The 25,920-nt window shown below is 53.6% G+C and overlaps 1 protein-coding gene across 1 annotated transcript; it reads left to right on the forward strand.

Annotated features, from left to right (window-relative positions):
- Window positions 1–34: 34 nt before the first annotated feature.
- SASS6 (SAS-6 centriolar assembly protein) lies at window positions 35–25,494 on the forward strand. The gene is made up of 17 exons (XM_045861732.1): window positions 35–197; window positions 5,956–6,016; window positions 7,500–7,579; window positions 7,979–8,083; window positions 8,989–9,160; window positions 9,784–9,849; window positions 10,646–10,765; window positions 13,451–13,642; window positions 16,004–16,198; window positions 16,301–16,390; window positions 16,467–16,646; window positions 17,024–17,105; window positions 18,032–18,168; window positions 20,727–20,855; window positions 23,470–23,567; window positions 24,314–24,411; window positions 24,513–25,494. The coding sequence occupies exons 1-17, from the start codon at window positions 133–135 to the stop codon at window positions 24,617–24,619; spliced, it is 1,977 nt and encodes a 658-aa protein (XP_045717688.1). The 5' UTR covers window positions 35–132; the 3' UTR covers window positions 24,620–25,494.
- The last annotated feature ends 426 nt before the right edge of the window (window positions 25,495–25,920 follow it).

Consider the following 25,920-nt stretch of genomic DNA (forward strand, 5'->3'; position numbering starts at 1 on the left):
TTTCTTTTCCCCGCCCCCTCAGCGGAAGTCGAGCGCCAAACTCAAACTGAGCCCGGCCCGGACGCCGCTCGCACCAGTGCCGCGGTGCCGGCCTGTTGGGCGTTGTGCACAGCGGCGGGGCAGCGGTCCAGCATGAGCCAGGTTCTGTTCCAGCAGCTCGTCCCGCTGCAGGTCAAGTGCAGAGACTGCGAGGAGAGGTAAGGCCCGCGTTCCCCGGTGCCGGCGGGTGGCGGTTGGGGGTCGGGCTGAGGGGGAAGATGGCGGCTCCGGCCAGTGGACTCTGGCCTTCGGCGGGGTGACGGGCCCTCGTCCCCGGGACGCAGAGGGAGACTCGGCTGGGACGCAGGGTGCCTGGTCTCACCGAGTGGCCGTTGCCGAGGACGCGGAGGGTGGGGTCTAGGAATTGGGGAGCTGACGCGCCCCGAGTTAGCGTGGCCGCCGTGGAGGGTGGAGCCCCACGCGCAGCTTTGACAGATAGGAGCGAGGGTCGGCGCTGGCCCTCAGACTTGGTCTCTCGCCTTGGATTCTGTTGGAAGTCCGTTTAAGTTTCGACTTCAGGAAAGTCAGTCTTATGGTGTATTGCCCCTTCCCATTTCCTAGAAATTAAATGAAGTTTCACTGGCTAGAAACAATAGGAGACAACTAGACATGTCTCTGATCCATCCAGGAAATGTCGCCGGCGTGTAAAACGCCTGGCAGGGCCCGGGGGCCACCGTGTCAGGAAGTCGGGCGTTGTCTCCGTGGGGTGGACTGTCCCGTGGGGAGGGAACGAGAGGCCCACCGCGCAGGCACGAGCAGTGATAACTTCCACTGAGGACGCGGCGCTGAAGGAGGGCGGTGGGCCCCGCAGTTTGGGACCTGCAGTTCTGTCCCGGTTCCAGGCCCCCACTGGCTGGCTGGTAGCTTCGCGTTCGCAAAACTGACAGTAACGCGCCCGCGCGCGGGGCTGTTAGGAGGGTCCAGTGTGCAAGGGCGGCGTGGGGAGCGCGGACGTGGAAGTACTGAGTGATGTGAGGCGGGTGTGTGGTTTCATTCGTCCGAAATCCGTCGGCGCGGCAGGCACGGGGAAGGCACCGGGTCGCAGCTGCGCACCGGGGCCTGGGGGCCGTTTCCCGCGGTCCTTGTGTCCTGTCCGCCGCGTGTGGTTCCTGGGTGTTGGCGTTGGCGCTCGTCCGGATTGATGTGCCGTAGAGCAACATGCACATTGGGCATTGAAGACTTCACATGAAAAAAAAAAGAGAATGTAAGATGTCTCCACTTTTATACTGATTTTGTATGTTAAGACAATATTTTGGGTATATTGGGTTTAAGTAAAATATTGCTCAAGTAATTTACCTGTTTCTTCCTAGTTACTTAATGTGGCTTCTAGAAAACGTAAAATGACCCACGTGGCTCATGTTCTCGGGCCCCGTTCTGTTTCTGTTGGACACAGCGCTGTTCTAAGGTGGGGGCGCCATTTCTGATGCCAACGTGGAAACTCCTAGCTCCTCTCCCTCTCCTTGCGTTAGCAAATTTTAACTTCCACAGCTGAAAGGCTTTTTTAGAATAAAGCGTGTATTGGGCCATTGCTGCGGGGCGGGGGAGTGGGGAGACGACCAGGTGGTTCTGGGACGTGAAACCTAATTTACCTGCAGCGGCGAGCACCTGCTGGAAAAGCTGTCCTGGCGTCGGCGTGTTTTTATGGATCGGGGTGGGGGGGCAGTTGTAAGTTGTGTTGAAAGGGTTTATACTGGCTCTGGACAAGGGGGTGGGGGAAGGTGCGGCAGTGGGTTCTGGGCTGGGGCGGGGTCGCGAGGAGGTGTCTCCCGTGGGTTAGCTGGGGCGGCAGCCTGGGGTCCCCACAGGTGAGCGGAGCTCCTGGGGTGGACGGCCAGCAGCCGCCTGGAAGCGGGCCCAGACGTCCAGCAGCCTCGGGTCAGCTGGCTCTGCGCTCCCGTCTCTTTCTCTCTGGCTGCTGTCATTTCATTCAGAACAAATCAGGTTTTTGTTTTTGTTTCCTTTTTATGTTTTGTTTTTTGGTCAACATTTACCATTGTATTTGTCTTTTAGGGCACACTTTCACCTATTTCACTCCTGCTTAGAGACCTTTCCGGTCACCTGCAATCGGTCCTCATACCGAGCCCATGGGCCGGAAGCCCACTCACTGCCTACTGTTGTGATCCAGTTCTATCTTGGCACAGCCGTTCTCCTTTGTTAGGGAGTGAGAGTGGCTGCTCTTACGTTCCAGGGCGGAGATGAGTGTCTGTGACAGAGACCTACGGCTGCACAGCCCCAAATCTTTACTCTTTGGCCCTTTACTGGAAACGTTTGCTGACCCCTGCCCTGTGGGGAAAAACTGCAGATTCTAGTTAGGTATTCAGGGCCAGTTCCGCTGTGCACATGCATTCGTGGAGGCCTACTAAGCACCAGGACCTGTCCCGAATGGGAAGGTTGTAAAGCTTCCTGCCTCCTGGCCCCAACCCCAGCAACAAGGACAAACTGTGTCCGTCCTGGGCCCCGAGGGACTGGCCCTTTAGCACCCACGAGAAACACAGAGTCCCCCCGGAGAGGTGGCGGAGCATGCGGGATTGCAGGCTCGTGGTCCGATTGGGTTTAAATCGCAGGCTGCCACTCACCGACTATTTGTTTTTGTGCTTTTAAACAAACTAATGTCTCTGTGCCCATCCTCAAATCTAAGGTAAAAGCACCTGCCTCACGGGATTCCTGGGACGGGAAGCGAGTTAGCGCGCAGGGGAGTGCCTAGGGCCGGGAGGGCCCGGAGCTCAGTGAGCGCTCACCCAGCCGCAGCAGCTGTTGCGTGTGGTTGATGCGGGACGCTGGCAACAGTGCTGAGGTTCCGGGAAGGAGGCAGCTCAGGTGACGGCGCCGGCAGCGCCCAGCCCCAGAGGAGGCTGGGGCAGAGCTGGGGAAAAGGCTGAGTCCCGGATCTGACACCCGCCTGCGTTGTCCCGCTGGTCTCCTGAGCTCCTCTCCCCCACCTGCAGGCGCCACACCGGAGGACTCGCTCCCTCCCTCACCTCCAGCCCTGCTCTCCCTCCACCCCCAGTGCTTTCTCTTTCCTCGCCCTCAGGGTCTGTGTTCAGTCCCGTCACGTCACGCAGAGAGAGCTCTTTCCAAAGCTGCCTAACTGGAGATGAATTGACTTACGCATTTGCTAGGTGGCAGGTGTGGGTGAAACGTCCGAGCTCTGGTCTGGGCTCTGCAGTGTGGCCTTGACCAGGCTGGAAACTGCCCCCAGGCTTCCTTTGTGGGACAGAAGTAAATATTTACCTAACGAGATGGTCATTGTTAGGTAACAAGATGGATCTGAAGGGCCTGGCAGGGACTCAGTAAATGTTAGTGGCCCTCCCCGCCCCTCTCTTGAAGCAGATCTGGGGTAGTCATTCCATCTGGTCTCAGCTGGAGGACTCGGCCGTGTTGACTTCTGTTCGTATCCCTGGCACCGGGCACAGCACCTGCGCACAGTAGCTGTTGTTCGTTTGTCTGGAGAGTTGAAGGTCACAGCTTCTAGGTGGCAGAGGGGGGCTGGCACCCAGGTCTGCTGATGCCAGATTTAACTGATGGGGAAGGTGTTTACATAGATCGTGCATTGTTCACAATGTGACACTTACTTTGAGAAATGGCATTTTTATTGATTTGTTTTATAATGTTCCTATGACATTAACCATTACAATGGAAGAAATAAGATTTCTGATTTCGGGCCCTGGCCAGGGAGCTCAGGGGGTGTCATCCTGATCGAACCAAGGTTGCAGGTTCAATCCCCGGTCAGGGCACCTACAAGAATCAACCCAGGAGTGCATGGATGAGTGAAACAACAAATCGACATTTCTCTCTCTCTCTCTCTCTCTCTCTCTCTCTCTCTCTCTCTCTCTCTCTCCCCCTCTCCCTCCCTCCCCCTCTCCCTCTCTCTCCCTCTTCTTTCCTCTCTCTAAAAATCAATAAAAATAAAAAGATTTCTGATTTCAGATAGTGTGTCTGAAAGCTCGGATTTTTCTACAAGATACGGCGCGGGGAGCAGTTGACATAGACATGGGGCATACTTTGGCCTGCAGGCCCTTCCTCCCCATTCTCTCCCAGCATCTCATGCATACGAGCGTTTGGAGTAGATGCGACAGAGTCATTAATGTGATGGGAAAACTGGCACAGTAATAGACTTCTGGCAGTACGTAAAGAATATTTTAGGAGGTGGGTGCTGCTTGAATGTTTTTTACACATTTAACAAGTGTAAGAGGACTTTGAAGACGAGTCGTTAGCCACAGTGTCATGCGTCCACGGCAGCTCGTGCTGGAAGAAGACCCCTGGAGGTCCGAAAGCCAGCCCTGCGGGCGCCGTGGAGCTGGAAGGCCCTCACAAGCCCGCCGCAGTCCGAGGCGTGTCTCAGAGAGGCAGAGGTCGGAAGGTGCTTTTGCCCCAAGAAGGCTCGATTTAGGTGGATTTGGAGTAGGAATCTGGTCTGTTTCACACATATTGCTTTAGATCCTAGAAAAATAGAAGCAGAACATTCTGTCGTTTTAAGGAGAATTCTTCCTATTTTTGTGGAGTTCACCAGCGCTGCCTGTCCCTTTTCAGGTAACGGACACAAGGCGTGGTGACCTTCTGTCCTGGAGTCACAGTGCAGCGGGGCCGGGTGCACTTCCCTGCTCCTCTGCTGGGGCGCTGTTCCCCGGCCCAGAGCTCCTAGCAGCTCACTAACTTGGGAGGCCCCGTGCGGCTCTCGGGAGCAGATTCGGTGCCTCTGCTCGCGGCTCTGGGCCTGCGCGACTCCGGAAGAGCCAGCGGCACTGGGGAGTGGGGTCGTGGTGTTGGCTCGTGGGTGCTGCGGGCAGTGCCACGCACCCCTCTACGTGGAGCTGAGGGTTAGCGCCCAGTTCTGTGTGCAGTCAGAAACCTAACTGAGAGGACGTGTTGTAAACCGATGTGAAGTCACCCGTTGGGGCGTGGACAGTCACTCTGGACTCCAGCCTCGGTCAGCTGTCACCAGGCCCCCGGGCGCACGCAGCTCTGTGCCTGTGCTTTCTGTTTCTGTAGCGGGTAGGTGGTGGGAGGACGTGCGGAGGTTGGAAACACACCTTGAGAAGAGTAACTCAGGACTGGACAGATTCTGTTTGTTTTCTTTGCCTTTCCTTTGTTACTAGTCTTTAATTTTGCCAGAATTGTCTGAGAGCCACTTATGTAGAGATCTCTCCACCATTTTTCCCTTTATTTCCTAATTATTTAAACATCTTTGTTCAATTTGATGAATGTTTATGAGCACCTTTGTCTACATGCCTGTGTTTGGTGCTGGGTTCTCCAGGGTGCAGTGCAGAACGCGGGAAGCTGCGATTTCTTCCCCGTAGGGCGTGGAGTCGTGCTGGGACGGGGTGGGTGGCAGCCACTCGGTGACGGTCCGCTGCGGGGGTTCTGCAGAGGGGATGCTGGGCAGATGGGCTTTGCGGGTCTGAAAAGAAACGTCTGGTGTGTGTGATGGGGGGGAATATGTTACCTTGTTCCTGGACTCGGCATCTCAGTATTTCAGCATTGCTTTACATGGTAAGTATTTCAGATGGAATCTCTCATGAAGCATTGGGCGGTTTGAGTGGGTGATTTCTTAAGTGTGGAAAGTTGTGTGATCAACGACAGTGTGCCTTTCAGCAGGTGCGGTTCCGGAGCCAGGGCAGGGCGGTTAGTGCGGCCCGTGCTGCGCGTCCCGCACTGCCGTCACGCTCTCAGCCCTCACAGCAACCCCTTTCCCAGGGAGAGCAGTGCAGCCTCGGGCTAGAGACCTGACTCCCACTCAGTGGCAGGAGGACCAGAACTTGACCTCCAAGTCCAGGGTGCTCTCGCAGCCGCTCCTCGCTCCTCTCCTCGTTGGGACCGCTGTGGGAGCCCGTGGAGTTAATACGAGTGGTAGTGACAACACGTTTCATGCGCCTGTCCCCTGCGCCTGTCTGACGCCTGGGCTTGTCTTCCACGCAGGAGAGTGAGCGTTCGAGCGAGCATCGAGCTGCAGTCCGTGTCGAACCCAGTGCACAGAAAGGTCCGTATGCACTTCTTTGAAACTCGGTGATGTCTGTCACATTGTAGGTAATCGTTTGTTCTTTACCGATGTGAGGTCTTTCATTACCCCCTGCTTGCTTTTAATTTGGGGCTGTTTTGTAACCTGCAGATCTGGGGGGGGCTAAATCTGCTGAGATAACAACTGAGGGACTGTGACACCGTGTGTTCCTCGAGCGTGCAAGGATGGGGGTGGGGACTAGTGCACTCACGACGCTGGGCTGCCTCCTGCCGCCCCGTCGAGCTGGCCCTCCAGGGCGGACCTGTGAGCGCAGAGTGACCTGATTCCCTGCAGGGAGGTGTTCTTGAACCTTTGACTCTGCCTTTTGAAGAGAGGCATGGCAGCATATGATCTCACTTGATTTCACACGTGTGCGTCACGAACAGACACACGGATACGGGACAGGGGCTGAGCCGCAGAGCGTGCGTCTTCTCTGGCGTGGCTTGCCTTCGTGTCTGGGGGCCTGCTGGCAGCAGCAGCAGCAGCCTCAGTTTGGACTAGCCCTTTGGGACGGATCTCAAGAAGTCCCTCGGTAGCAGCCGCTTGAAGGCCAGGGCATTCTGAGGCCGGGCCAATACCCAGGTTGCTAGTTTGGGGGAGAGCTATTGTACTATTCTTACGTGTTATTCCTGTCTGCTGTGTACCTCCTCATTTTCCAGCTCCACTCACGAGTGGTTTAGATTTTTGTAGGACCCCTGATAGTTCCTCAGAGCCAAGGTACATTTTATTTCAAGTGGAACCTTATTGATAACCCAAGTGCGTGTTTCCTTGTTATCCTTCATCACCTTGGTGCTCTGCCTGTCTCCCCGACACAGATGTTCTGTGGCGCACGTAACTTCCGTGCACTTACCTGTGGGCTTCTGCCGCCGGGAGGAACTGCCGCACTCTCAGCTGTCTCTGGACAGAGTCTTTACGGGGTGCTGAGGTCCTTTTGAAAACAGATGGCCCCCCCCCGCCGGGCCATCTGGAGTAGGTGGGAGCAGTGAGGCTCTGGGGAAGAAGCCCTGGCAGCGGTCACCTGATCCCCCATCCTCTGCCAGAGAGGCAGGTGCTCCTTTTCTCCTCTGGCGGGCGACTGTCATTTCTGCGGATGCGTTTGCCACTTGTGAAATGCCGGACCGTTAGCCTGAAGGACGCTGAAAAGATGATTGAATGTGATTTTTTTTGACATAGAATCCCAGTGCACCAAAGGCACTTCCCTGCCCCTCCCCTGGGACGCGCTGTCCCGGCTCGGAGCCCCTAGCAGCTCACTAACTTGGGAGGCCCCGCGCCGCGGCTCTCGGGGAGCAGACTCGGTGCCTCTGCTCACGGCTCTGGGCCTGCGCGACCCGGAAGAGCCGGCGGCGCCGGGGAGCGGGGTTGTGATGTCAGCACGTGGGTGCTGCGGGCGGTGCCACGCACCCCTCTAAAAACTACATCTACCAAAAACATTTTTAAAAACATTAAAAAGTAATCTTTCTTTTAGGATTTAGTTATTCGTCTGACTGATGATACTGATCCATTTTTCCTGTATAACCTTGTTATATCTGAGGAAGATTTTCAGAGGTAACTAAATAAATTTTTTTGGTCTTATATTTAATCTAGGGAAAAGTAAGTTTTTTGATTTTATGAATGTCTTTGGTACTTACTATTCTCTTTGAAACACACCTAGGACCATTTTGGTATTTGGGGAACACTGAGCTATTTATAATCATTCAGAATGTGTTTGAAAGTAAATATCTCATTGATTGAGTGTTCTGCTAAAATAGCTCAGAAATTTGGATCTTTAGCTAAGCTTATTGTCTTTTTCCTTCCATTGAATAAATTTTATAAAAATCAAAGTTTTCTAGTTTATTTCTTGATTGTGGGTGTTCAGTAAGTAAAAAATGATATTTCAGGGTGTTAATTGTAATTGAAGATAGTAATTACATTTTTTAAAAATGATTTCTCCTGTTTTCCATGTAGCTTAAAATTCCAGCAAGGTCTTTTGGTAGACTTCCTAGCTTTCCCGCAGAAATTCATAGACCTCCTCCAGCAGTGCAAGCAGGAGCAGGCCAAAGAGACCCCGAGGTAAGCGCCCCGCCCCCCAGAGTGCTGCGCCGGCACTGACCCCTGGTGACTCCGGAGGCGGGGCCTCTCTGTAACGCGGAGGCCGCACCGCCTGGCCCCTGCCCGTTTTAAAAACTGAGATTGGGGCTCTGCTAAATCCTTAATTAATCTCACCATTAAAATCAGAAATATTGACCCTTAACTTTCACATGTTGACAAAGTCATCAAGTTATTTGAACTATTTAGTAGCATCAAGCATGTGTTTTATCATGGACTTGAGAGGAGGCCCAGTAAGCTTGTGCGCATGTGTGCTGAGGTCCGGAGGGCTCTGCCTGACCCTGCGTGGCCGGCCGAGTGCGGCGGCCTCTGGGCGGGGCTCTGCCCGGGAGGTCGTGGGCCGACTCAGTCACGCCGTGAGGGACCGTGAAATTACACTTCTCTGATTCTGTGCTTTCCAGGTTATTAGTATAATAAAAAGAAATTACCGTCATCAATTAGGGTGATTGATTACTCTGAAAATTCATATAGGAAAAGATAAAAGCTTAATTCTTTTAAATTGTCAACTTTCAGAGTAAGCAGTTGTTATTGTAGTTATTTTTGTGGTTTCAGTAGGTGTTTGGTTTGTTTTTAATTTTAGTTTGTTGCTTTCTCTCCTCATCTGTCATCGTGAACTCGCGGACACTTACTGTGTTTCAGTCAGTGTTTCTTCTTGTCCAGTTTATGTTTTGCTGTTTGCACCACTGTGCCCAGTCTTACCGTCGGGAGGCCTTTCGTGCCGGCCCCCCTGATTTCAGTGCGCCCCTCTCCCTGGTCTTCGCTCACTGGCGACCTGTTGACTCGGCTCACAATGTCACGGAGCTCAGGATTCTGTGGGGGCGTTTTCCTGCGTCATGAATATGTCACAGTGTGACCCTTTCTTTCCAAAGGTTTCTGCTGCAGTTAGTTTCTCCAGCTGCTGTTCTGGATAACTCTCCTGCCCTTTTAAATGTGGTGGAGACAAACCCCTTTAAGCATCTTACGCACCTCTCACTAAAACTGTTACCTGGAAATGATGTGGAAATAAAGAAGTTTTTAGCAGGCTGTTTGAAATGTAGCAAGGTAAGATTAAAATTTAAGTTATTCTTTTAAAATAACGACCAAAGGACTCAGATCAGTCACTGAAGAGCTGTATCAGTTTAGTTTTGGTTTTCTGAATAAAGATGTCCAGTACATTTTTATAACACGCAACGGGTTTATTTCTCATTTACCCACGGTGCAAGGGTGGAAGTGGACCTGGAACTGAACCTTAGGTCCAGGTTTTTACTAGTTCCCTGTGGTCGTGGGCAGGTCGCCTGCACTCTCAGTGTCGGGCTTCGTCAGCTTATGGGAAGGCGTACAAATGTGCAGCCTGTCTCAGATGAAATAAAGTACGTGGAAGTGTCTTGACAACCACACAGCGAGCGCCCTGAAGCTGTGGGAGGTGGAGGGCACGCAGGAACCGCGGGCCCCCTCGCGAGTTCTCAGAGTCTCTGCAGTCTGGCGCTGCTGCAGATCCGCGCGGGTCCTCTGGGGTCGGCCGGCGCGGCAGGTCCTGCCTCGGGAGCCCTGGGTGGGGCCTGAGATGCTGCGCTTCTGGCAGACTCCCACGGGCTGGCGATGCCGCCCTGCACTGCAGTTGGAACAGCACAGTGACGGACGGCTAAATTAAATGATAAGCGACATAATTTTATTTTTATAAACAGGAAGAAAAATTATCGTTGACGCAGTCACTAGAGGACGTTACTAGGCAACTGAATTTCACACAAAAGGTACCTCGGGCTTCATTTTTCTTTGTGAGCCATCCAGACGTTGGCTCTGAACTGCCCCTCGAGTCTCATCCAGGCTTCTGTGTGCTCTTTTCAAAGCGTGCCGCCACAGAGCTCCCTCTCCTTTTGCCGCCCTTCCCTACCCGTCAGTGTCTTAACCCGCTGCTTCCCTCGGTGGCATTTTGTTGCGCCCAAACACCCTGTTTCCCAGCAGAGGCCTTCATTAAACAAGGCCATGTGTGGGTCTGCTCCCCTCACCTACCCCGTTCCTCTCATCTGAAACAGCCTGTCTCGTAACCCTCTCTCTCCCTTCTGCAGTGTGTGGAATTAACCCCTCTGGTAGGTTTCTTGTTTCAGCCGCAGCTACTTCCTGTTTGCTCCTGGTCCTTGGAATTGAGGGCCGGAGCAGCTGACAGTCGACTGCCCTGCACAGCAGGGCCCAGCCTGGGGGCCCGTGCCAACACGGGCCTCCGTGTTCAGTGAGCTGCCCCTCTGACCGCCTGGCTGCCCCGGGGTGCTTTCTCTGGTCCTCAGGCCGGCGGAGCGGGTGGGGTGGTGAGGAGCCAGGTTTAGCCAAAAGGCCAAGGATAGACAAGCTTGACTGGCAGGCTGTTGTAGATCTGAAACTGCTGTTATTCTAGTCTCAGTTCCCTGCGTATTTAGTATTTTCCAAATACTTTGACTATGTCTTGAAAAGCTGCGATTCCCTTGTCTTTAATATCCTTGTAAATATCACTCTGTTCTAACCTAATGACCTGTTCAGGAGACTTTTAACACCTTGTGTTGAACTCTGACGCAGACGTTATCAGAGAAGATCCAAGAATTAGATAAGTTGCGGAACCAATGGGCCGCCCACACAGCAGCGCTGTCGAATAAGCACTCTCAGGAGCTGACCAGTGAGAAGGAGAAGGCCCTGCAGGTACGGACGGTAGAGGAAACCGGAAAGCTGTTTTGTTTCTGCTCTTAGTCGTTTTGTTCGCTGTAAAAATGATCTGAGCTTGCTTGAAAATGTCCAGACGTTACAGATGTCTACAAAAATTAAGTCTCTCCTTCCAAGTCTTTCCACCTGGAGATAATCTCCAAATACCTACGCGGGTTTTTTCAGACTTTCCTCCATATTTGTAAATAGTACATAATTTACCAATACTTGTTCATATTTGTGTAAATTACATGTAATTAGCGATGTACGTGCACACACACTGGGCTTGGTTTTGTCTTATGCTGACGAGCCCCCGGCTCTTGACGCAGGTCCCTTCCGTCCAGCAGGGCGGCGCGGGCACCGCGCTCTGTCCGCTCAGACGTCCTTTTCAGTGGCTCCGTGGTATTTGGATGTGACAACTTATGTAACTGCTCACCCAGCTGGTAGACATTTAAATGCTTTGAAATTTCAGTTATTGCACACCGTACTGCAGTGAACATGCTCTGTTTTTACAAGTGAGGTTGCAGTGTACCCATGTAACAGGTTCCTGGGTCGCGCACACTACGCCCTCCTAGTGCCCGAAGGGTTCGATTGCGCTCCCGACCGCATTTTCTGATAGGACCGTGGCTCCGCCCTTTGGACTGCGAAGCCACGCCTCTCTGCTCTCCTCGCTGAAGGAGAGACCCTGTGGGCGGTGGTTCTACAGCTTTCGTGTATTTCGGAACATCCGAAGTAAAGTGGAAAATATAGGTGTTGTAATTCTGTCCCTCATTTGGCGTTTTTTAAACAAAGACTCCAAAACTCTGATGATCCCTGGGATGAATCATTCCTCTGCCGAGACCGCCTTTGGTGCCCGCTGCCTTGAGTGTGTCTGCGGCCCTCCGAGCCGAGGCCGGCCCAGCATGCACCTCGGTGGGACCCCCGTTTGGTCTTCCCCGGACCCTGCTTCCGCCCACTCCTCCAGGGCCGCATCCGTTTCCCAAGGCCCTCTCCTGTTTTCTCTCTCCGCTCCCTTCCCCTCTCCTCCTCCTCTGTACCCCAGAAATGAGGGGGCTCTTACCGTGGTAATGTGAAACTCCCAAAGAGGTACTTTTATGAAAAAAAAAAGAGATACTTGAGCACTCCTGGTGGGAATTTTTGAATGGGTACCATGAAGTTTTACCTTTTATTCATTTTTTTACCAGTACAAGTTTACTTAGAAAGCCACAGAGGTAGAAGTGCACCAGCTGGGCCGTGTGGGCTCAGGAGACAAGGTTCAGAAGCAGAGGGAGGGCCCTTGGAGCTCAGGAGAGAGAAGGGCAGAGGGAAGGCGCCTGGAGGAGAAGAGGGGGTGCCCCAGAGAGGCGGGGGGAGGCCGGGAGGTAGAGCGCTGGAATGCAGTTGTGGAACTCCTGTGGAGCCTGGTATTTGTTTACAGTCTTTGACCTCCACCTGATCGTAAGGAAGTACTCTCAGTTTCGGATGCATGTCTGTGCACAGACAGGTTGGAAGCTCAGTGTCCACGGAAGGGCAGGAGTTGAGGGCGTGAAGGCGCAGCGAAGGTGGAGTGTTGTGCAGCCCCTGATGTGTTCACCGGGCTTTCTGTGCCGCGACACGGTGCCGATGGCCAGGGGATAAAACACACGATTGAACTGCGTGACTAGCTCGGTCCTGACTGTTAAATGCGTAGTTGTGTGTGTGGTGGTGGGGGGGGTGTTGATTTTACTGTGCGAACGACTGGGGAGGAGTACGCCTGTGTCTGCAGAGCGGCTCCCTGGGGGAGGTGGTCGGTTGCTGGTGATTTCCTTCTCCGTGCTTTTAAGGGCACGTGTAACTTTCCATAGTCAGAGAAGTATATCTTTAAAAAGTACTTAGGATTTTGTAGTGTTCATCAACAGAAATTACGAAGCTGTGTTTGTGGTGTAATACAGGCACCAGAGATTGTGCAATTACTGTCTGGTTCCAATTTTATTTTCGATGAACTGTAACTACTGCCTGTGAGACTGAACGAACGTGTACGTCTTGTGGACTTCACAAGTCTGGGCAGGACTCCATCTCACTGTGAACATACACTCGCACAGAGGGGAGACGACACACACTGCGAGTTCCCCAGTGCGCACTCGTGTGTTTTACACAAAAAGGCTCATGCTATACATACTGTTTTCAGTTTGCTCTTTAGTCACGTACTACTCCTCTCCCCTGAACTTTTGAAGACCATCACATCTGAACACGTGTGGGCGTGGGGCGAGCAGAGGTCACGCACGAGACCGTAGTGGTCCACACGCCTCTGCTGACCTCACTTCTCCTTCCCGAAATCCGTAATTGGAAGTAGGTCTTCCTCGCCCTGGCGGGGGCGCTCAATTGGTTGGAGTGTCGTCCTGTGCCCCGGGGTTGCGGGCTCGCTCCCCAGTCGGGGCACACACCTGGGCTGCCCTCGGATCCCTCCCTGGTCAGCCAGCCGATCGATGTTTCTGTCTTTTTCTCTCTCCCCCTTCCCTCTTTCCTTTCTCTCATAAACAAATAAGTAAATGTATATCTCCTTGGGTGAGGACTTAAAAAAGTGAAGTAAATAAAAGGAGATAGATCCTCTTCAAAACAGGAAAATCTTATGATCATCTAGAAGAACAGTTAAGACCTCGTTCATATTCTCCTGTGCTTGTGTCTCTGGCTCTCCTTGACCTGGGTCTGGGTGTCACTGCACGACAGGCGCAGGTTCTGCACCAGCAGCAGCACGAGCAGCAGAAGAAGGACCTCGAAGCGCTCCACCAGCGCGGCGTCCAGCAGCTGCAGAGCAGGCTGTCGGAGCTGGAGGCGGCCAACAAGGACCTCACCGAGAGGCGGTACAAAGGGGACTCCGCCGTCCGAGAGCTGAAAGCGAAGCTCTCCGGAGTCGAAGAGGTATTGCACGGGGCGCTCGGTGCCCCCCGCACCCCCCTGCAGAGAACAGTCTGGTCTGATCACCTTAGTGCCGTGTGGGTGGTGGTCCTCGGGGTCAGCAGGGCTCGCTCGTGTGGCAGTCAGCTCAGACGATGCAGAGGCGGCGAGGACCTGCCGTCTGGGTGGAGGTGAACCTGGGTGTGTGTAGTCGGGGTCTCGGAGAGCAGTCTTGGCGTAGCCCTCGGCGGTTTCAGACGCTTCAGTAGCTCGGGCTCCATGGTGACAGGGCTGTTCTCTCCCTCCGCGTGTTCAACACCCCACGTGACTCTGAAGTCTAGTGTCTAGTGATGATTACGAGCATCGTAGTGATGACAGCTGCGGGTGCTTAATGAGCAGCAGCACCATGCTGGGTGCCAGCTGCTGCTTTAAGTGCTTTACACACATTAACTCATTTAGTTCTTGTGTCGGGTCTTTTATAGTAGGCACCCTTACTGCGCCCATTTTACAGGTGACAAAACTGAGGCACAGGAGGTTAAGTAACTAGCCCGAGGTTGCGTAGCCAGTGAGTGAGAGAGCAAGGACTGGAGCCCCCCGTTACTTGCCGGTCTTCACTGGTACCTTCTTCACAGACAACAGAGAAACTGTAACAGCACTTGCTCTGGTGGCCCGTTCGTCGCTGCGTCGGCAATGGATAGCTTCTTCCGAGCATGCTGTGTGTTAGTGTCGCAGGAAATTAGCAGAAGACGTGCGGATTTTAAGTCTGTTACATTTAGATGAAAAGATCACCATGTCACTGGGGCTCACAAGACTTGCAACCCCCGGTCGCCAGGCTGGTTCGCGTAGAAACTCTGCGAGGCTGTTAGGTCCGCACATCGGTCTGCCCCCCCGCCGGTGTCTGCGGTCCACTTTCCACACCCACCTTGCACACCAGCGGCTAGCTAGACATCCCAGTCTTCCCGATGCAGCAGCGGGTCGCTTGCTTCGCCGTGGTGCCGCGCCTCAGAGTCTGTCCCGGCCCTGAGGTGGGCCTGGTGGGCACGGGGCAGGCGCCTCATCGTGTCTGGTGGAGACATTCCTTCCCGGGTTCGCGTAAGGCCTGGAAGTGAAACGAGTTCAGGAAACTTCTTTTTAACTCCCAAGTTACGTAAACATTACACCTTTTGGGCATTAGTGCCCTAAAATTAATAATTGCTATCATTTATTGGGTATTTACTGTGTGCCAGACAAAATGCTAAGCAGTTTATTTACATAAGGGTTTTGGGAAGATTTAAATGAAACAATTTATGAAGTGTTTATCACTTCTCTTTTGCAAATGAGGGAGCTGAGCTGTAGGGAGGTTCAGGAAGGATTTCCTGGGGAACCAGAACTTGAATCCAGGTCTGTCGGATACCAGAGTCAGTGCTTCTAAAACCACCGTGTTACAGTGCTGTAAAACTGTCTGGTAAAGTTTTTGCTCAACACGAATTCTAGCTAGGGGTGCCGTGTGCTGGACTTTCTTACACCACCACCGTTTGGGTTGGTATTAGCGAGTGGGGAAGTGATCTCTTCCAGGATTGTTGAAGTCTATTTTTAATTAGCAATTAATGTTTGCTTATTTTTGCTTTTAAGAGTGAACCAAAGAATTGTTAACATATTTGTTTTCATGGAAAGATATTTGAGATATATATGTTATAGGTTAACACAGAAAGGTGTGTGTTGCATGTATATGTATGCACATATGTGTATACGTGTGTGTATGCAGTAGATAGATTAAAAGCTGCACAGTGAGCCCTTAAAATAGTCCATATGTATAAGCCACAGGAGTCAGTGTTGCCTCTAGATCACGGTGCTCACCACGGCTGTCTGTAGACTCGGTGGGAGCGGTCCCAGTGGTCCTGGTGCCCCGGTCGCGCCCCGCAGGAAGTCAGAGCCTCCCGGGGAGGGCACCAGGCGGCAGGGCATGCCCACCCCAGGGGGTTTGCTTGGCTGGGCCCTGGAGCGCCGCGGTAAGGCAAGTACAGGGGCCTTTAGAACTCCCAGGCGGTTCGGCGTGCAGAGAGGGTAGGCGGAGAGCCCTGCTTAGATGGTAGAATGATAGGGTTTTCAACTCACTACTTTTGTGTGTTTTTGAGTTCTGCCACAGTTAGTGCTTGTTACCTAAGTGGTTTTTTTAAACTGTAAATTTCAAGACCTCAGAAAATTCTTGTTAGCTAGTTTTTTCAAGTTGTAGTTTATTCATGAATCAGGGTTGTTTTATTTTCCCTTGTTGCGATTGAAGTAGTTTTTAGCGTATTTTACAACTGTATCCTAAACCTACAAGTTACATTCACCCTTAGACTTCTGTGTCCAGCCAGATCAGCAAACCCGGCTATTCCGTGGCGCCTCAGTTTCTGCCTCCTCTAGGAGCTCCAGCGGGTGAAGCAGGAGGTCCTGTCGCTGCGGAGGGAGAACTCGGCCTTGGATGCCGAGTGCCACGAGAAGGAAAAGCACGTCAATCAGCTGCAGACGAAAGTGGCTGTTCTAGAACAGGAAATCAAGGATAAGGACCAGCTTGTTCTAAGAACAAAAGAAGCATTTGATACAATCCAGGAACAAAAGGTCTATTTTAATATTTTGTAAACAAATTGATGATCATTTTATAGAGGGATGCTTTTCCTAAACAAGTGCCCCAGTAATTCATGTTTTTAAAAATATCAACAGGTGGTTTTAGAAGAAAATGGTGAGAAAAGTCAGGTACAACTAGGAAAACTTGAAGCTACCATAAAATCATTATCAGCGGAACTTCTTAAGGTTTGTTTTTAAAAATTTAAGAGCATTGATATTTTATTGGATTATGTAGAAATACACATGTGAGGCTCTTTTATAGGCAAATGAAATTATCAAGAAGTTACAAGGGGATCTGAAAACTTTAATGGGGAAGTTGAAACTGAAGAATACAGTTACCATTCAGCAGGAGAAACTCTTGGCTGAGAAGGAAGAAAAATTACAAAAGGAACAAAAGGAGTTACAAGATGTTGCACAGTCTCTCCGGAAGAAAGAGCAAGAGGTGGTCACTGTTTTATACTTGGGCATGTATGGTTGTTTGTAGAGTACAACAGTTTTCCTCAGATGTATTTTTTAAAGTTCTACTTCGTTATATTAGAGAATGGCTTTGGCTCTTTCTGTTTTGTTCTTTCCAAAGAGCATGGCAAGATTCAACAGAAGTTACTGACTTATGTTTGAAAAGAAAGTTATCACGACTCAGATACCTTGAGTGTGCACGTACGTGTGTGTGCGCGCACACTGTGTTTTACTGCGTAGGTGAGCCAGTTCCTCCACTCAGTAATAATTCGGAGTGGTCATCCATGCAGCTCCTAGCAGTACATTTCTTCGGTTTTTATTTTAGTCTTTATTATACTTACTATGAAGATTGACCTATTTCAGGTATGCAAATTACAAGAACAATTAGAAGCTACAGTTCAAAAACTTGAAGAAAGCAAACAGCTTCTAAAAAATAATGAAAAGTGTAAGTATGTTACCTTTTTATTAAATTAAATTTGTAGCTTTATTCCTAACCTAAATATTTTAATTTGAAATCATACAAGTCTAGGAAAGCCCCTCATTATAAAAAAAAAAAAAACACCTGTCATCTGTATCAGTAACCCAAAATTGAAAGTGTTGAAAATATTAACCATGATTTACTTTAAAAATTCTTCACTCTTCTTTCATTGTTGTGTGCCTTTAACTAACAGTTTTACGAGTTCCCAGCTGTGGGATGTGAGTGTGAACTTTGGGTTCCCAGCTGTCGGGTGTGAGTGTGGACTTTGGGTTCCCAGCTGTGGGATGTGAGTGTGAACTTTGGGTTCCCAGCTGTCGGGTGTTGAGAGTGTGAACTTTGGGTTCGAAGCTGTCGGATGTAAGTGTGAACTTTGGGTTCCCAGCTGTCGGGTGTGAGTGTGGACTTTGCGTTCCCAGCTGTCAGGTGTTGAGAGTGTGAACTTTGGGTTCGAAGCTGTCGGATGTAAGTGTGGACTTTGGGTTTGCTGTTGTGGGATGTGAGTGTGGACTTTGGGGTCCCAGCTGTCGGGCGTGAGTGTGGACTTTGGGGTCCCAGCTGTCGGGTGTGAGTGTGGACTTTGGGGTCCCAGCTGTCGGGCGTGAGTGTGAACCTTGCACAGACTGTGAGGCCCCCAGAAAGGACAGCCTGCAGAGCGGTCCGTGGTGCCGCAGACAGCAGTGCAGTGAGGAGTTCTGTGGGGCAGTTGCCAACCTAAGAATCTTTAATGATAAAAAATTTAAGTTAACCTATATTGTTCTCCTGTGACATAAGATAGTTAAAAACTTAAAATTGTAGAAAACTCAAGATAATTTTCAAATGTTTAAAATTTTTAGGGAAAATAAAAATAATGTAATAAAATTCTTTACCTTGTTTCTTTTCTTTCCTTCTGTAAGTAATAACATGGTTAAATAAGGAACTAACTGAAAACCAGCTGGTGAGAAGGCAGGACATGCTGGGGCCCTCTGCCACCCCGCCTGTGCGCGCTAGCAGCGGCTCGGTCAGAAGTGGACTCTCCCCCAACCCTAACGTGGTAAGCGTGGAGTGACGACGAGAGAGGCCTCAGTCAGTCCCCTAGAGCAGAAAGTGTCCCCAGCTCGTCCGGAAGGCTCCGTGACTTCCGCCGCCGGTGCTGCTGGGCTGGGGCCCTCCGGCTACTCGCACTGAGTCGAGTTTCAGTTGCCCGGAGGTGGGGCACTCGGGGGCACTGGCCGGTACCGGGGCGGGGGCGGGTGCTGCGTTTCAAGGGCACACTTCTGTGAGATTTTTAATCCACGTAGGAAGCATTCAGCATGAACTAAAGCAATGCCAAAGATGCTGAAAACTTACACACACACACACACACACACACACACACACACAGAGTCTCGGGGGCCTCAGGACGGAGCAGGGTTTGGCTCGGGTGTGGAGTTACGATGGAAGGACCTAAACGGAGTTCTGTCACCCCGAGAAAAGGCCTGTTACCAGGCTCGCCAGCTCTAGGTTCTGGAAGGAACTGGCAGTGAGGTAGAAGCTCTATAGCTTCCAGGGCCAGATCCTGTGCTTTCTCCACGCAGGAGAGGAGCCCCAGGTGTCACCGGGTGCTGGCCTGGCTCTCACAGGCAGGCCTCGGGGTCCTCCTGTGGGACTGGCGTGAGGTTGCACGGTGGTGGCATTAGACAAGCCCGCTCCGTGACTGTGCCGGGCCCGGATGAGGAGGAGTCCATGTGGCGCAACCACAAACTCGGGCGCAGGCGTCCCGCGCTGGGCTTCACGAGGGCCTCGTTCCCAGTCGCAGCTTCGGCCTGAACACGTCTCCCCCACCGTGTCCGGTGAGGGCCGCTCAGACACGCGGGCAGCCGCCGCCCTCTCCCGGTGACGTCCAGCCCGTCGAGAGGCCCCGCTTTCTTCGCGTGCCCCTGCAGTCACCCAGCACGTGGCTGTGAGTCCAGTCAAGAAGCCCTTGTCACCGGCTCTGACCAGGACACTGCGCGGTTCGTCACGGTGTGTGGTCTCCCTCGACGTAAGGAGCAGTGGTCAGCCTAGGTGTGTGGCGAGGTGTGTCCGGAAAAAGTCCAGCCTTTGTTAATGTAACTGGAGCAGTTTGCGTGACATCGATGTGACCAGCAGCCCAGGAGAGGGGACTGGAATGCACATGCGTGAACAATGATGACTTCACTGTACTAGTCAGTGGGGGCAGTAGACGCCATTGAGTGAGCATGTGTACTGTGTGGCCGCTGCGTTCAAAGTGAGAGAGTAGAGCAACGAATCTGCGTCAGGTTTTCCGTCAAGCTTGAACATTCCTTTGTGGAAACTTTTCAGATGACTCAGAAGGCCGCAGCTGTGGGCAGCTGGTGATTGGCAGCTTCACATGACAATGCACCTGCTCGTGCATCACGTCTTGTGCAGAGTTTTTTGGCAAAACATCAAATCACCCAGGTGACTCCACCCCACTATAGCCCAGATTTGGTGCTCTGTGACAGCTGGCTTTTCCCAAAACTAAAATCACCTTTGAAAGGGAAGAGATTTCAGGCTGTCAGTGAGATTCAGGAAAATACGATGGGGCAGCTGATGGGGGTTGGGAGAACTGTGTGAGGTCCCAAGGTGCCTACTTTGGAGGGGACTGAAGATGTACACTGTATGTGGTATCTTTTTCAGTAAATGTTTCTATTTTTCACATTACGTGGCTGGATACCTCCTGGACAGACCCTGTGCATCTGTAGCTGTGATTCTGTAGCCACTGGCGGGCGTGCCCTGGCAGGGGTTTAAAGGTCAAGCGCCCAGTGAATCGGGTGGTACTTGGTGTGTAAAGAAGGGCAAGCGTTTCTGCTGGTGGAAAGGTGGGGAAAAAAGTGCCCCACACTGAAGTGAGACTGGAGGACACGGATGGTGACAGCTGCGCGCAGGGTGTCTCTGTCATGCCCCGCGGGCGTGCACAGCACCTAAGGCGGTGTCTCGGTTGGCCCCAAGCGGAACAGACTGCGTGGCGTTGGTCAGTGGTGGCGTCACCGCTGGCACAGCAGGCTTATCTCTGTTACTCAGTGTAAGGGCACTGATCTTGCTTCTACCTTGTCTGGCAGAAGAAACATTTTGGGGGGGTCACCCGAGGACATGTTTCCATTGATTTTCAGAGAGAGAGGAGTGCGGGGGGAGTGGGGGAGAGACGGAAAGAAAGCGGGGGAGAGAGGAAACGTCGAACCCACAGCCTAGGTGAACCCACAACTGGCGAGTGCCGCTCCAACCCAGCTGAGCCACGCTGCCAGGGCGAGAACGATTTTTCTTTTACCCCTGACTGGTCTGTGGACCTATGGCTCCACCCCCATGTCCCCCTCTGTGGCACTGGGGGTGCCAGGGAGAACCGTGCTGCTTCAGAGGTGTGTGTGTGAGCAGCTGGAGGCAGGTCCAGGGCTCGTCTCGGCTGCGCTCACTCGGAGAGCCAGATGGCCCCAGCTCGTGCTGTGCAGGGAGGCCGCGTCTTGCGGTGTCGTGACAGAGAACGTGGGGCTCTAAGAGCTTCTGACTTCCTCCGAGCCGGCGCTGGTGCCTCTCGGGGCGGCGGGTGCTATTCCGGGCTGACTTCTCCCCGTCACTGTCCTGTGTTTCTGTCCCCAGGTCGATGGCAGAGTGGCGTACCCAGCCTGCGGGGTTGGCTATCCTGGCTCCTCTGCGTTTGCGTTCCAGAACACCTTCTCTCACCCCGCAGCTGCCAAAAACTCCATCCACCCGGTTTCGGGACCAAAGGCAAGCACATTCGCACTTTCCTCTTGAAAAACATAGCAAGTTATTAACGTACAGGTGTTTTTACCTCTGTAAAGTGTGTCCCCTGGTCAGTTGCTAGGATCAGGTGACGCGTGAGGGGACGCTGACCCCCGAGGGGCTGGTCTCTGCGCTTGCGGCAGCGCGGTGCGCACTCGGTGACGCATCTGGACGTCAGCCTGCTGAGGCTGTTTGTTCCCGCTCCGCCGCCTCTCTCATTCTGCTCATCCGTCTGCCCGTAGCCCCTGCAGCTCTGGGACCTCGCTGGGGTCCCCGCCTCCCCACACGGGGCGTGGGGACTGAGCCCCAGTCCCCTGCGGACGTGGAGGTCTGGGGGCGGGCCCGGCGCGGACTCCGCGTGCAGCCCCGGGCGGGTGGCGGGGAGGGCGCGGCCCGGGGTGCAGCCGGCCTCGGCTGTCTGCGAAGGCACACAGCTGCCCCCGTGAGTGCTTCCTCGTCCTGGTCCCTGACGTCCTCAGGGTCTGGGCCACACCCCCGGGCACCCCGAGTCGTTTCTGCAGCGGAGGGTGCGGCCCACACCGGATGGACTGTCCCCTGCATCATGGAGACCGCCCGTCTTGGAAGGACGATTTTACAAAAGATGGAACGGGGACTCCGAAATGCTCCTGTGAGCTCGGTGGCAGCTGTGGCCGCCCTGAGGAGCAGTGGGCGGAGCTGCTTCTCGGCGCTGCCGGGCCCGTGGGGCCTTGCGGCGGCCGAGAGGGAAGCCAGGGTCGTGTCGGGAATGTCACGTGGAGAGCGTTTGGATGCATCTCGCTGACGCTTCCCGCATTGCCGGTTAAGGAGAACAGATACACGCCTTCCGGGAATACTGTTGTTTTTAATAAACACCTGTGTGCTCAGTGTGGTTGCACCATAGGATCAATCATTTCTTTAAAGTGATGATGGAGTTAAAAACTTCTTCTCATGTTAAGCAGTCTTCCAGAAATTATATAATGTCCAAGGGGAGCCAGGACAGGTGGGGAGGGATGACTGTGACTTTGGCAGGAAGAGGTTCCCCTCCGTGAGCCCATCGGGGGCCGTGACGGCCGCTGCGTGGCGTCCCCTGTCACTCATCTCCACGATCTTTTGCTCACCTAGCCCCTTCCATGAAATTCTCCCCTTGCTAAGTTTCCCGTTTGGTGGCGTGAGTTGGTTTCATGCTGTAAAGCCGCCGCGCCAGCCCAGGTGGAGAACGTTTGCGTTGGAGAAGCAGCTCCGTGGCTCATAGGGCGGTCAGCCCGTCCACTCTCTGCCCCCAGCACCCTCAGCCCGCCGCCTGTGTCCTGCCCGGGCAGTCGCCACGCCGCACTGTCTGTGCGGGGCTCACCGCGAGCAGCCGTCACTTCCGTCCCCGCGCAGGGCCCGGAGCTCGTTTCTGGTGGTCCGCTGCTGTCCCCTCGTGTGGAGAGGCCACATGGGGGACGTCTGTGTCACTTTCAGCTTTGGGCTGTCACACGCAGACAGCTGCCACGTGCGCAGCCTCTGTGTTCCTCTGCGGCGAGCACCCGCGGGCAGGACGGGACGCCCGGGGGCGTGGGTGCGGTTTTTTGGGGCCGCACCACCTGCGGCCCTGCCCCACCTGCAGTCCCTGCTTGAGAACGCTCTTTTGTTCGCCCTGTCCAGTTTCCTAGTCGTGAGTGGTCGGTGGCCAGAACCTGCACTATGTATTACTACCCGGTACTCCTCCTTAACTTTCCTCCCTCTGTGTGCGCGTAAGGAATAGGAAATCCTCTCGTCTTGCTTTAGAAAGCCCGTCTGTGTGGGCTCTGGCCATGTCAGGTGTGCAGCTCCAGGAGGCAAGCCGGTCTCTCTGGAATGCTGAACTGGAGAGCCCAGGGCAGCACCGTCTACCTTTCTCATTCATCGTTTCTTCCTGGTGTGTCTATTTCAGCAGCAGCTTTTACCAAAATAGACACCGTGTTCGTGTGCCCTTCCTTTCCGTGTGCACGTGGTGCGGGTTTTCCTCCTGGGGCCGGGAGCGTGGCCACTCACGAAGGACGGCGGGCTTCCTGGTCCACGAGCAGGGTCCTGGCGTGCGGCCCACGCGCCACAGTCGTCCCTGCCCTGCGTGCGCTTCTCCACCGCCCACGCCAGGGTTCTGGTTTGGACTGGACGTGGGTTCCCGGGTGGCTCCTCAGTGCTCAGAGTTCCAGTTCCCAGCCCCCGTTCGGAGTCCCTGAGCACCTGTGGCGTGGGCTCCGTGAGTCCCCGAGAGTCCCCGAGAGGGGAAGAAGCATTCCCGAGAGCGTGCGCGCGGTGAAAGCATCGGTGCACCACTCGGTCCTGGCTCACGCCACGGGGCTTGCGTGCACGCGCCCGCGTGTGGCCTGTTTCCGCCTTTCACCTTCCTCCTGGGGCGGCAGCTGCCTGGCCCGGGCGGCAGCGGTCTCCTCGTGGAGCTGCTCCCTCGGAGGCGTCCGTTAGGGACTAGAGGTTGGGCCTGGGCCCCAGGGTCTGCCGTTGGGCGAGGAAGGGAAGCGCGGTCGTCTCCGTGCCGGTAGTCTCCGTGCCGGTCATGTCTCCGTGCGGGCAGTCTCCGTGCCGGTCACCCCCGCCCCCGCTGGCTTGGTCACAGAGATGTGCTCTCGCCCCACAGGTCCAGTTTAACCTGCATTGCCCCAGACCGAGCGGGTCCCCGGGGGATGCGCCGCCCGGAGCGGCTGGGAGCGCGGCCTGCTCGGCTGACAAGGAGAAGTAAGTGCCGGCCGACACTGTGCCCAGTGCGTGCGGCCTCGAAAGCCCCCTGGAAGGAAGCCTGTCGCCCTCGGAGAGCGCTGGTGCCTGCTCACGGGTCCGTGGCCTGGCGGCGGTGCTCCCTTGCTGTGCTTCCCCGCGTGCTGAGCCGGGGCCACCTGCCGGCCCTTCTGTGCCCCCCCCCGCCCTCCCCCTCCCCCCGTGTGCTTCACGCTAGACTGAGCTTCACGTTTCTGGGGTCGCGTGTTCTGCTAGAGGGACGGGACCCTGCGCAGAGCGGGAGAGAAGGGGGAATGCGAGTGCAGGCACGCTTGTTTTCTGAAATAGCGTGTTGGTGCTGGTCTACCCAGAATCCCCTGCTGTTAGCGAGGTGTGCTAATGTCTCTGACGACACTGGGAGCGCACGTCTTGAGGAGCGTCCGGTTATGGAAGAAGGGGAGCACCCTTTTGAGATACAGGACGAGACAGGAAACGCTAAATCATACGGGTTTTTCTCAGGACACGCACATGCGTGTTTTCACAGTGCTCGTAGGGCGTTCGTGCCCCACACTCCTCGTCGCGGCCCCTGGGATGCTACTCTGTGCCGGGGGGAGGGGGTGCTCCAGCTCGTGCGTAGAGAAATCAGTGAGGAACGTGATTTGTTTTGAACAAAGCTGTAGGTGTGTGGATTAGGCAGATATTAAAAATTAGCCACTAAAGAGAAAATGACTTTGTTAAAGTAAATAATTACCATTTTCCTTTCTGAGTGGTGAAAATTTAGGGCTAGAGTCCAAATACCTGAAGAAAAGGGAAGACAGCATTCCTTTGCGTGGCCTCAGCCAGAACCTCTTCGGCGGCGACCCAGGTGAGAGGATGTTTCGGAAGCAGCCCCCCCGCTGTGGGGTGAGGGCGCGCAGGTGGGGGCTGGCGTGAATGCAAACCATCTCTCTCTGTCCTCGTTTGCAGACCACCAGCGGGACGGCGCGCTGGGGGCCCTGCAGCCCCGCCCCAAACCGGCCGTGGGCACCCCCGCCCCCTCGGCGTACTTCCCCGGGCAGCCCCCCAGCACGTAGTCCTGTGGCCCCCCGCCCCCCCCCCCCTTAGCCAGGGCTGGACACTCGGGCTGGCGGCCGGCCCGGTGCCGGCAGCACGGAGGAGATCCCCCGGGGGCGGGCGGGTGCCGTGGGTGCTCCGTGCGGCTGTCGCTGCCGGCGGGTTGTGTCGAGGAGCAGGTCTGTCCCCGGGGCGAGGCCGCCCGCCACCGCTTCAGTCCGCGCGTGCGCACTTCTCAGGACCTGCGGGGAAGGAGCGCCGGTGCCGGAGTCTTGTTAGACTGGTCCCTGGAGGTTCTTCCAAGTTCTAAGGCAAGAGGGGTCTTTGTGAGGGACGTTGTGACCATAGTGACTCTGGGTGGAACTGCTCAGGCGCAGCAGGGGACCAAAGAGTGCTCATAATCCACGTAGTTTTCATTAGCAGAGCAAGTCTGAAATTTGCCACCTAAGAATTATGAGGGAAGTTGATTATCACCTCCTAACACGCCTGTTATCGATAATTTATAATAATGGGATAAGTCCTAAAATTGAATGAATTATTCATAGCAAGTCTTTTCCTTTCAATTAGCTATTAAGACTCTTGAGTGATTTTGATAAATTTATTATAAAAATAACTCGGACAGTGTATTTACATGACCAGATGAAGTACAGTGTCTTCGTCATTTGAGCTGCAAAGTTGGTAGGATTTCATGGCTTCCTACGCGTCTGTACTCACCTGCTTTTTCTTTCGTGTGGATTTCTCGACACTTTTTTTAATGCAGTTAAATTTGTATTAGTGGAATTTTGTTTTAAAAATTAGCACTATACAAAAGAGCATCATGAATATACTTGTATTTGCTTTTTATCTCAAAATGGGTTTATTTTAATGTTTGTTTAATAAAGCAGGCAAAAAACAACTCTTGGATGTTAAAACTTTCTCATCGTTTAAGTTTCAAGTAAGAATAGTGGGAATAAATTAGGTGATTTAAAAAAGTTCACCCAGAATCCTAGGGCCCATGTTCTCGTGTTCATAGCCATCCAGTAGAATAGCATTCTCTTAAGAAACACCTAAATTATTTTTATTGACATATATTGCTCATTTTCATCTAATCTTTAAAAAAGTATTTTCAAGGACCATGTTGTGCAGAGGAGGAAAGACGTTTCAGGACGTTAGTGACGTCCCGACAGCCCCCTGGTGACAGTCTTGCTCATTTTCTAACAAAGCCGTAGTGAGCCTGCTCTGGAACACGGCCGGCCACCGCGAGGTGTCCTCCTGACGGGGCCTCACCGAGCACCTCAGTGGCCGCCTCAGTGACCGTTGCCGGGCAGGGACCTGCCCTGTA

This window comes from Phyllostomus hastatus, unplaced genomic scaffold (assembly GCF_019186645.2).
Source record: "Phyllostomus hastatus isolate PE091 unplaced genomic scaffold, TTU_PhHast_1.1 phas_scaffold_216, whole genome shotgun sequence".
Lineage (NCBI taxonomy): Eukaryota > Metazoa > Chordata > Mammalia > Chiroptera > Phyllostomidae > Phyllostomus > Phyllostomus hastatus.

Coding starts and splice junctions, on each gene's coding strand:
- SASS6 (XM_045861732.1), top strand. CDS start 133: ATGAGCCAGGTTCTGTTCCAGCAGCTCGTCCCGCTGCAGGTCAAGTGC. Junction 16,391..16,466: donor TATCAGCGGAACTTCTTAAG/GTTTGTTTTTAA, acceptor GCTCTTTTATAG/GCAAATGAAATTATCAAGAA. Junction 17,106..18,031: donor TCTAAAAAATAATGAAAAGT/GTAAGTATGTTA, acceptor TCCTTCTGTAAG/TAATAACATGGTTAAATAAG.